Below are 11,045 nucleotides of genomic sequence, written 5' to 3'. Positions count from 1 at the left end.
CAAATTATTTACAAAAATGGGTGTGTTAATAAATTTATTTACTAATTTAGTAATTTATTTAGTCATTAATTTATAACAATGAGGCTTTTTATAAATTAGTCATTAAATAAAATAATATTGCATAACAAGTAAATCCTAAATTAAATACATATTTATATTTGTGCTAATAAATATTCATGTTTGTATGCATATTCATGTAAGTGCTAATGAATATTCATGAATTTTATGCAAATTCATGTATTCTTGCACACTAATGTATTTATGCATTCATTTTTTTTTTTGCATATTCATAGTTGTATGCATCATCATGAATGTGCTAATGAATATTCATGTTTAATGCATATTTATGTTTTATGCATAGTCATGTTTTTATGCATATTCATATCCTTACTTTTCATGAATAATTTCTCCATGACTGGAATTACACAACTCATCAAAGAAAAACCCAAGAGCAGTGTGTGCCTATAATAAAGTTAATAATATTAATATTAGTGCTCCTTAACATTCTTACTTTTGCGACTAAATCACAATTCAGATCATTATTGCTGTTTATATGTTTTAATTATTTATAATTTCATACTATTTTGTTTAGTTAATGTATTTATTGTACAGGAGGAGAATACTTCCTATGTACATGTAGTTAAATGTATTTAAATTTTATACACGAGAAGATTCTTTTAGTATCTGAATTGGTTAATTTATATTTCATATATCATCATTATGATCTCTGACCCGTAATAAAATTGAAAGATTAGTAATTTTAAAGATATATTAGAAACGTTTTCAATTGTTGCAGTAGCTGATCACAGCCATAAAATAAGACACGAAAAGAGTTCTATGAATTTCTAGCTTCTCTTTGTATGAAAAAAAAACCCAAATACAATATAATAGAAAAAAAGAGGCAAATGACTCCACATTAAGGAAACCTTTGTTCATACACAATGCTAACTTGAATGGAAATAAAATGCAAATTTCGCATGGAAAAGATAAAATGAAATACCTGAGATTGTGTAAGTGGTCTCAAAATGTCTTCTGCATATTTCAATAGAATTTCAGATGATACTACAGAGCTGTGAATGTTTAGAAATGTATTAAGCTATGTCCATACTATCAAACTTAATGTGATGTGCCCATACATGGACACGATGACATCATATTACTACCATATTTGGGGATATTACTACCATATTTGGGTACATCACATTTTTTTTGTCCAACTAGTTTGATAGTGTAGACAGAGCTTTAAACTTAATAATGTAATAACTAATAATAACTTTTACAATATAACAATATTTGAAAAGTAGACAAAGTGTATGATAAAGATTATGTTGTTACCTTTTCAAAATTGTATCCCAGCAAGAAACCGCATTGTCCCTTTCGAGTGCAAGCACCAAGGATGGCTTAGTGTGGACAGACACCTAAGGGAACACACAACAATGTAATGCAACTCTAAATCAAAGTACAGTGAATTATGGAGTATTTATAAAATTGAAGATGTTATCAGATGAGCTAGCTGCAATAGATAAATGTATAGAAACCTGTAGAATTGCCTAATACTAAACAGTCCCAAGTTTTCCAAACAATTACTGAATTATTTTACTTTCTCCATTATTAACTATATACGGTATTGTATGTATACACTTTATAATCCCGATTTGTTTGTTTTATTTTATTCTAAACACATGCCACAGCAAGTATCATAACTCACTAATCATGATAATTTCTCATTTGAGGCTTAGGGAATGGAGTAGAAACAGGTACTAGTTCAGGATTTGAATCCTGGACCTTAGACGTCAAACTCGTTAATCACCAATCTACAACTCTATGTAGTGTTACTCACCAACTTGTCCATCGAACTCTTGTAAATATTCAAAACTTTTCCAGCTTGTTTTTCCGTCAGACAAATCATACGAGCTCCCACAACCTCAAATCCAGCAGACACTAACTTGTCCAAAATGTCAACATACATATTCTGGTTATTCTGATTGGTTTGTAGGATTAGGGGAGGAGTCAGCACGACACAGGTTGTTTCACAGAGGCCACTGTGAGCTAAAAATGGAAACATGTAAGCAATTTATTTTTATGTGAACAAATTTACAGATTTTGGTGGAACCACCCTTTTTGTTTTATTTTAGAAATGATAGAATAAAATTAGAATATAATTATTTAGTAATAATATAAGTTTAGCACTTGGTTTTTACAATTGTTATTCTCTCCCCACAACTACCTGCTCAAATTTTTGAATCCTAACCAATCTCAAATTAAATTAATTAAATAAAAATTAATTTATAACAAGCAATATAAAAATATTCCTGTTATATTTTTTTTTTACAATATTTAAAAAATGTACCTGCTAGGAACACGTAATCTTCCCTATTTTCCTTCTTTGTATTTTTCTTCATAAATTTCTGTCCTTTAGCTCCACAAATCTTGTCTTGTGATGGACAATGGATCTACAAAAACAACAAACTATTTCTTAAGATCAAGGTATATCAAGTTATGCTACAGATATTTCTACTGTTAAATATCTATTATGTTAAGGTTCTTAAGTTTCTGTTCTTACCCCGTCTGCCACAAGATCTGGAGTTGATTCACAACAAAGTCCGGTTGGAAAAAACAGTTTCTCTTCTTGAACAGCTGCACTATAACTATTAGAAACTACATAAAAGAAAAAATGTAATCAAATAAACAAAATAATGGCTCCTTCTCAATTGCCATTTTTATGTATATTATGTACACTTATATCTCTCTCTATTTATAATAAATCAAAATTTAAAATGAATTTTGAGTATTATTTTTATCTTAGCTAATTTTTTAGCTAAGCTAGAGACTTCCTTAAATTGTACATACCAAAATGGTCTCCACTATAATTGTTCTTAAGTTCCCTTCATCTTAAATCTTAACACAAACCCTGCCTACCTTGACAATTATTAAATACTCATACTACTAACACCAACAGTGAACGCATTTCTTACCATGCAGACCATTCCTAATAACATCCTTTCCAAAGATGCCTCTCCACAGAAACTGGTTAATAGATTTACAGTGTTTTGGATCCTCAGGGCCGCATAAGTCTAACAGTTTCTTGACAGCATTCTCACGTTGAAGACACAGCACCATTGATGGATTTGTTGTCAATAATTCAGTATGGAACTCTATGTACCGGTCAATCTGAAATGGATAACAATAAATGTGAAGCCATTATTGTGCACATGTTATTGTAATTTTTAAGACTTGTTTAGTTTAGTGATTCAGTTTACCTTTGTGTCCCTGTATATCATTTCAGTCTTTATTAAATTTATTTTTCTTTAGTAAGTGTTGTTGAATTGTTTTATTCTCTTCTTGATCTTAATTTTTTGTTTGTTTATTTGATTTTATAGAATATACAAGTAAAAATATAATTAGGTACTATCATTATAGTGATTATACAATAATACTGTAGTAATAAACATATGTTATTACCGTCTTGAATGAGTTAGGAATCAAAGCAAGCGCTTGGTCTCTGCTCATTTGTACCAGTCTTAATCCAACTACTTTGAATCCTTCACGTGTCATGTACTTCAAGATCTTTACCAGATTACGCTCAATTGAGTATGGCTTGATAACAGCTAATGTTGTTATTGGTCTTGGTCCTGTCAATACAAATGTCAATTGTTAATATGGTTGAAAAGTTCAGGCATTCCAGTTTAGTCTGGTCTAGCTTAGTCTAATCTAGTAATCTACAGTAATTTTAATTCTAGTCTAGTTTAGCTTAGTCTGATCTAGTCTATCCTAGCTTAGTCTAATCTAGTCTAATGTAATCTACAGTAACTTTAATTCTAATCTAGCTTTAGTCTATTCTAGCTTAGTATAATCTAGTCTAGTCTAATCTAGCTTAATCTAACCTAGCTTAGTATAATCTAGTCTATCCTAGCTTAGTCAAATCTTGTCTAGTGTAATCTACAGTAACTTTAATTCTAATCTAGCTTAGTCTAATCTAGCTTTAGTCTAGTCTAGCTTTGGCATAATCTAGTCTAGTCTAATCTACTGTAGCTTAATCTAATCTAACTTAGTCTAGTTATCAAAGGCTTACCTGCTGTCATAGACTTAAAAACAGATTCCTCCACAACAAACGATTTCTTCCCTGACTTTCCAACACGTCCTCTACTTTTCCCCGGCGATGACACAGGGTCATCTGCCCACATGAAACGAGCAGTAGACACAGATTGGAGATTCGGGTTTCGTAATGGTGGTTGATATTGCAAATTAATCCGCACTGTTGGGTCGGAAAATAGTTCACGATCCGAGAAGAAGACAACGGTTTGACGATAAGCCAGTTCTGCAGTTGGCGATATCAGTTTTTCAAGACATGGAGGTTGAGAGCGACTGATTGGCATATTTAAGTTGATTCTAAGAATAGAGCGCAGACGTTGGAATGCATCGACCCCACGCATTACATTAATAACGACAGGGTTAGAGGTCAAAGTTTGTAGGCTTGAATGCCAGTGGCGATCTCCAACTTCAAATGGAGTCATTTCCTTAGCTTGAGCTGATGTTAGAGAAGGAAGCCATTTCATACCAAGTAACTCTATACCCTAAACAAAGCATAAGTTATTATAAATCATAATTTTAACAAAAAAAGTAGAAAATTATTTTTAAAAATTGAGTCTTCCGTATTTAATGTACTGAATGAGCTAAGTCTGTACCTAGTAAACTATTAAATTAGTTTAAATGATCAAGAGCTACTTACTGTGGTTGAAAATCCAAGAATCTTATCCACATAAGCACCAGTCAACTTCATAGCTTCAACACCAACCAAAGTCACCACAACAATTTGTTCTAATTCAGGATTTGTGTAAAACCTACCCTGATTGAGCAGACTAATGTGTCGGTCAGTGTCCGACACACGGCAAATGTCACCCCCTAGGTTGGCCATATGAGACTCGCTGTATGGCACAATATGAAAACATGAACTGGAGATCAGTTTGGTGTTTATATTGTTCTGAATGGAGAGCAGTAAACCTAAAAATGAAAAAGAAAGTTAATAATAATAATAATAATAATAATAATAAGATTTTTATAGCGCACATACCACTCCAGAGTGCTCAAGGCGCATTTAAAAATAAAAAAGAAATCAATCATACAAATTCCTGGCAAATAAAATGCAATTTCTTTGGAGGGTCCCCATCCGTTGTTATTCTGTCGCGGTCCCGGACCCCTACCTAGGTGACCAAACAAAGGAGCAGGATACACATTTGCCTTGCCACAGACGACCGGGTGCTCAGAGACAACAACCAAGACAGAGGCACCCCAAAGATAATGCTGGCCAGGAAAAGGTATACAAAACAATTCTAAGTCTAAACAACTTTAAGAAACCTCATGATTTCCATATGCCTTAATGAATAAATGTGTTTTTAATAATTTTTTAAAAGTATCAACAGTTTTGCAAAATCTTATAGAGCTCGGTAGAGCATTCCACAGACGAGGAGCAGTAACGGAGAATGCTCTGTCACCCCATGAGTGGTGAGACTTAGGCTGATGTAGAAGCAGCGAGTCACTAGAGCGCAGATTACGTCCGGGAACATACAGCCTAAGCATGTCAGAAATATATTCAGGAGCCATGCCATTTATAGACTTAAAAACAAAAAGTAATATTTTAAAAACAATGCGGTACCTAACAGGGAGCCAATGCAATATTTCCAAAGTGTTTGATATGTGTCCATATCTTGGTAATTTTTTAACAACTTGTGCCGCTGTATTTTGAATCAGTTGGAGCCTGTGGAGTTGTTTTTGTGGTAGCCCGTATAGCAAAGAGTTTCCCATATCTAGTCGTGAAGTGACAAAAGCATGAACAAGTTGTTTAGCTGCTGTCTCATTTATAAACTTACGAATCCTTCGAAAGTGAAAAGACGACGCAGAAATAGTTTTTGAGATATGAGAAATCATAGTCATACCCACATCCATTTCAACCCCAAGATTTCTAACCTGCCTAGCCGGGTCAATTTGGGTTTCACCAATGTGAATAAAGCTTGGTGGCAGTTTTTCCAACTGCTGTTTTGATCCAAAGAGAACAAATTCTGTTTTTTCATCATTTAATTTAAGAAAGTTGTTTTTCATCCAGACACGCAATTCATAGATACAATGTTGGAGCAATTCCAAAGAAATGTCACTGTGTTTCATAGTAGGTTTAAAAGAAATATAAATCTGAGTATCATCAGCATAAACATGATAGCACAGATCATATTTACTTATGATATCCCGTATCGGGTGTAAATAAATAGTAAACCATTGCGGCCCAAGAACAGATCCTTGTGGTACCGAAAAGTTTAGAAAAGAAGCTTTTGAAATAGCATCACCAATACATACGTGTTGAGGTCGTTTTTCCAAATATGACCGACACCAATCAAGTGCTTTTCCTTCAATACCAATATAAGTACTGAGTCTATTTAGCAACACAGAATGATCAACCGTATCAAATGCTGCACTTAAATCTAATAATACTAGAGCAGTTAGCTTTCCATCATCCATCCCACGTAGGATGTCATTATTTACACGAAGTAATGCCGTTTCAGTACTGTGATGCGCTTTGTAGGCAGATTGATACGGATCAAGTAGGCCATGTTTTTGTACATGCGACAAAATCCGTTTAGAAACAACCTTCTCAATTATTTTTCCTAAAAAACTAAGATTCGAGATAGGTCTGTAGTTTTTCAGAATCTCGGGATCTAGACCTGTTTTTTTCAATGTGGGTCGAACATGGGTGACTTTTAGAGACTCTGGGAAAGAACCACTTTCAAGAGACTTATTAACAATATGTGTGATTAATGGAATAAATGCAGAAGTACATTTCTTAATCAGTGAAGTTGGTACCGGGTCAAGTGCACATGATTTAGAGGGAGAATTTTTGACAATTTTTAAAATGTCCTCATCACTTGCAGGTTCGAACTGAGAAAACCGTATAGACCTAGTTAAACCATAAGATATATTACATTTATCAGAAGCAGTTATAACTTGGAGTGATGTAAAAGTTTATTTACTATATTGAAAAGTTTCTTTTGATCACCTGTGCAGTCACTAACCAGACTAGAGTAATACCGCGTCTTGGCCTTTTCAATCAGTCCATTTACAACGCATCTTTGAACACAGTATTCCTGTCTATCCTTAGGAAGCTTTGATTTCATCCATTTACGTTCAAGTTGACGACGTACTTTCCTTTCAGATCGAATTTCATCGGTATACCACGGTTTAGCTTCCTTTTGCCTAATTGTTTTGTTCTGAACTGGCGCATGTAAATCAAGTACAGCTCTGAGATCAGAATAGCTTTCTACACTGTCTTCAAGAATTACACTTAAATCAGTTATATTAGACACACAGGCTTTAATGTCATTTGTGAATTTCTCAATATCAATTTGTTTTAGGTTGCGACTTTTTCTTACAGTTTTGTGTGTTGTGGGCCGTTTAAGATCAAACTTGCAAAATATGGCAAAATGATCTGACAGGCCAGGGTGTATCTTTACATCCGAGAGAAGTAGATCATCTCTAGTGATGATAAGGTCGAGGCAGTGCCCACTACAGTGTGTGGGTTCATTTATATGCTGCTGGAGACCAAACGATCTAAGCAGTGTTTTAAATCTATCCGCTGCCACATTTTTTTTATTATCCATATGGATATTAAAGTCTCCGCAGAAAACAATTTCAGACGAAAAGAGAATAAAGTCAAACAACATTTTTTCAAAATCATTTAGGAACTCAGACAAGGTTGGTGGTCGATATATGTTAACTAAACGAAGAGATTTCGAGTTAGACGTAATATGCACATGTATAGCCTCAAATGATGCATATGTATGTACATCCGTTTTCAAGTTAACAACTAGGCTTGACTTAGACAGAATTCCAACACCACCCCCAGTTTTGTCCACCCTAGGGACATGCACAAAGCGATATCCTAGTGGAGTTAAATCTCCAATCACAAGATCATCATCTGGTCTTAACCAGGTTTCAGACACCGCCACTACATCTAGATTATAGCTAACAACTAAGTCCACAAATTCATCACACTTGTTACGCAGTGAACGTGCATTTAGAACGCCAAAATTAAGATGTGCTTTTTCTATAGACCTATGCTTTTCTGTGGATTTAGTACTCGTCTCACCATTTCCAGATACTTGCTCCACTCCTTTTCTTGAGGCTTTGCGTTGCGTGGATCGAGCATTAAGTACACATAATTTTAATTTAGAAAAATGAGTACTTATGGCGCTGTGTCCTTTTGCAGTCGGCGGACTGTGTCCAGGTACTGGCTCCACTCTTGGTGTATTTGGTCTCTGTGGGGTTTTATTTGTAGAAATTGATGATTCTCCAATGGACGATTTGCTTCCGTTTGTCGTTGATACATATTCGCACGATGAAAAATCGACGACTGTGGCTTGTGTATGTCAGGCACAGGTACATTATTAAATGTTTTTGGAAAAAGGTTGTTATTTTAAAACATTTATGGGTTATCCAGGCATAGATATCTGGTTTTGATCTGGTTTTATGTTTGTGGTTTGTTGTCTTTGAGAAATATTTTGCCAAAATACATTGAGACACAAGCCTTACCCTGTAGTGCAAGCTGGACCATCAGTCCTTCAATCAGTGCATTCCCTTGACCATAAGCATTCTCCTTCCTTAACAAAATCAGTAGCGATGGCATGGGGAATGGTGGCGCTGTTGCAAACCCTTGTTCCAGCTGCTCTCGTAGCTCATGGGTCTGAGGGGAGGTGGGTGTGGTGCATGACAGTGGGCTGAAAACCTTTGCTTGAATTCCTGTCATTCCTAAAAATGGATGTTTTAAACAATTTCACTAATTTGAGCAAACATTTTTTAAGAACACATCTAAAAGCAAAGGTGCCTTGCAAAATCTCTACAAAAACTTCAAATAGATAGCTTACAGGACCAGTTGTTAAAGTTTTATGGTGTAGACAGAGCTTTACACAAAGCCATTGCATTGTACAAAACATCAAATCAATAAAGTCACTTACCTAGTACAGAAGTACGCTTGAAATTTAGTCTAAGTCTTCTTAAACCTCTAAGTTGAAATCCTCGTTCTGAGCATGTTGACAAGATGGTACCAATGCACATTGGAGGAATGATGGGAGAAACAACAAGGAAGATGTCAGATGCGGAGGATGCTGTGAGTAATGCTGGTGGGATGGAACTGAAAAAGAAAACATTGTTGAAGGTAACCTAATTGCAGATATTTATGTTATCTGATATGGTACACTCTTATTGCCAAAGAACTTAGAACTTCTGTTACGTTTGAGATAAATTTTGTGTTGCATTATAAATGAACAATAAAAAGAACAATCACAAATAGGAAAGATTTTATTTTTTCATTAATTATACAGATTTACTGCAGTAAACATGAATTCATTCTTGAATTGTTTTTGGACCAGGTGCCTTGTACAAGCCTTACCGCACCACATTGATATTTTATAGAGAGGATTTGTTCAGTTAGTGTGAAATTACATTTTTTAGAAATATGTACCTTAGTGTTGTCTGATCTTCATTACATTCACTCTCATCATTGGAAGCACTCTTAGCTTGCTTTCTCTTATTGCATAGACCTCGAGTCTTCTGAGATCTTGAAGTGATTGAACCTACATCAACAACACCATTAGGTGGCACTCTTCCACCAAACCACAATGCCAATTCATAGTTGACACGACCTTCATTGCGAGGGCAGTATATTGCGACTTCTGACCTACTGTCTCCTCCAAAAAGTGCAATCAACGACTTGGGATCTGTTCGACGAGCAATCTGTGGATCGGACGGTCCGACGATATTCAAACACTTTATCCGTGCTTTAGCACCTCGTAAAGCAAACGCCAGAATTGGACCGACATTATTAAGATCATCTATAATCATTTGATCTGACCCAGTACGTGGGGAATCTGCTGCTTGTTTGCGTCCAACACTAGCAGCAGGAACCTCTAAGCTCATGTCTTCCGGTGTGTATATCAATCGCACTCCACAAACGTCGATTCCTTCATAAATGATGCGATTCAGAATACTCAGCATGCAGATTTGATCTTGGTATATAGACTTATAAATCAACGACATTGTGTTTTGTACATCATTCACATTATCATAAGACACACTGGATTCTGTATCAGATGTAAGGTTTTCAGATTCCAATGTCTGCCAAAAGAAACCAACGGGAGCGTTGAACACACGATCTATGATATCTGTGTTGCTTTGAACACTTATGAATGTGTTCAAAGGCTTACTACTGATGAACGGAAGTTCTGGTATGTAAGTACCGTCTGAGAACAGTCTTTTCTGCGATGGGTTTGACATAAGTACAGCAGGTTCACCAGAACTATTTATTATCAATGAGAATGCTTTCTCCGCTTCTGGACAAACACTACACAACGTGTTCTTATTTAAGAATTCAACTACTGATGATTCAAATTGCGAACAGTTTCGTTTTAAATCTTTCTTTTTGCGTTTGTGTTTGGTTGTTGTTGAGTGTACTTTTCCTGCTGGTCTGATGGCAGTCATAAGCATCAACTCTCCATCCATCAAGATCTGCTGTAGGCCTACAACATAGAAGGGCAAAGCTGATTCACTAGCCACTTCTGTCTCCATCAAGAAATCAAAGTTGTTTGGAATGCAAGACAAAAGCCAGCTTAAGAGAGTGATGTAAGTTGCAGAGATTCCAGAATGATTGCTGGTGTCAATAACCTTACCACCAGCACTGCTGTTAGCTTTCAGTCTTAAACTGTTTGTTAAGCAAACACTTAGGAGTAGTGTCTCACCACTGTAGCTTGCAACCGGTGGTAAACAGTCAGGGAATTTGGTATAAGAAGCTTCCTATAGGATAAACAAATATATATTTGTTAACAGACTATAACAAATTTAATTAGTATTTCTTTGTACAACTTTACTTCACCATGAATATTACAATTTGCAAAATTCTGAGAATATTTATGATTGAAAAAATATTTAGTCGAAATTGGAAACTTGTTGCTGTTCACAACAAAACTGTGATAATCACACAAGCTGTGTGAGTTGTAAATGATATGGTT

The 11,045-nt window shown here is 35.2% G+C and overlaps 1 protein-coding gene across 1 annotated transcript in view; it reads right to left on the bottom strand.

The window, feature by feature from the left end:
• The window catches only part of LOC140057019 (dynein axonemal assembly factor 8-like), a 45,726-nt gene that overhangs the window by 30,230 nt on the left and 4,451 nt on the right, over positions 1 to 11,045 (bottom strand). The window contains exons 10-22 of the mRNA XM_072102553.1: positions 9,503 to 10,830; positions 8,997 to 9,172; positions 8,575 to 8,790; positions 4,730 to 5,001; positions 4,073 to 4,574; positions 3,463 to 3,632; positions 2,976 to 3,171; positions 2,564 to 2,658; positions 2,351 to 2,453; positions 1,841 to 2,049; positions 1,336 to 1,418; positions 1,001 to 1,070; positions 392 to 462 (exon numbers count right to left, since the gene is read on the bottom strand). Of these exons, the coding sequence (XP_071958654.1) occupies positions 392 to 462; positions 1,001 to 1,070; positions 1,336 to 1,418; positions 1,841 to 2,049; positions 2,351 to 2,453; positions 2,564 to 2,658; positions 2,976 to 3,171; positions 3,463 to 3,632; positions 4,073 to 4,574; positions 4,730 to 5,001; positions 8,575 to 8,790; positions 8,997 to 9,172; positions 9,503 to 10,830 (3,491 nt within the window). The remainder of the gene's footprint in view (positions 1 to 391; positions 463 to 1,000; positions 1,071 to 1,335; positions 1,419 to 1,840; positions 2,050 to 2,350; positions 2,454 to 2,563; positions 2,659 to 2,975; positions 3,172 to 3,462; positions 3,633 to 4,072; positions 4,575 to 4,729; positions 5,002 to 8,574; positions 8,791 to 8,996; positions 9,173 to 9,502; positions 10,831 to 11,045) is intronic.

This window comes from Antedon mediterranea, chromosome 8, assembly GCF_964355755.1.
Source record: "Antedon mediterranea chromosome 8, ecAntMedi1.1, whole genome shotgun sequence".
Taxonomy (NCBI): Eukaryota; Metazoa; Echinodermata; class Crinoidea; order Comatulida; family Antedonidae; genus Antedon; species Antedon mediterranea.
This window is presented reverse-complemented; position numbering and strand designations above follow the sequence as displayed.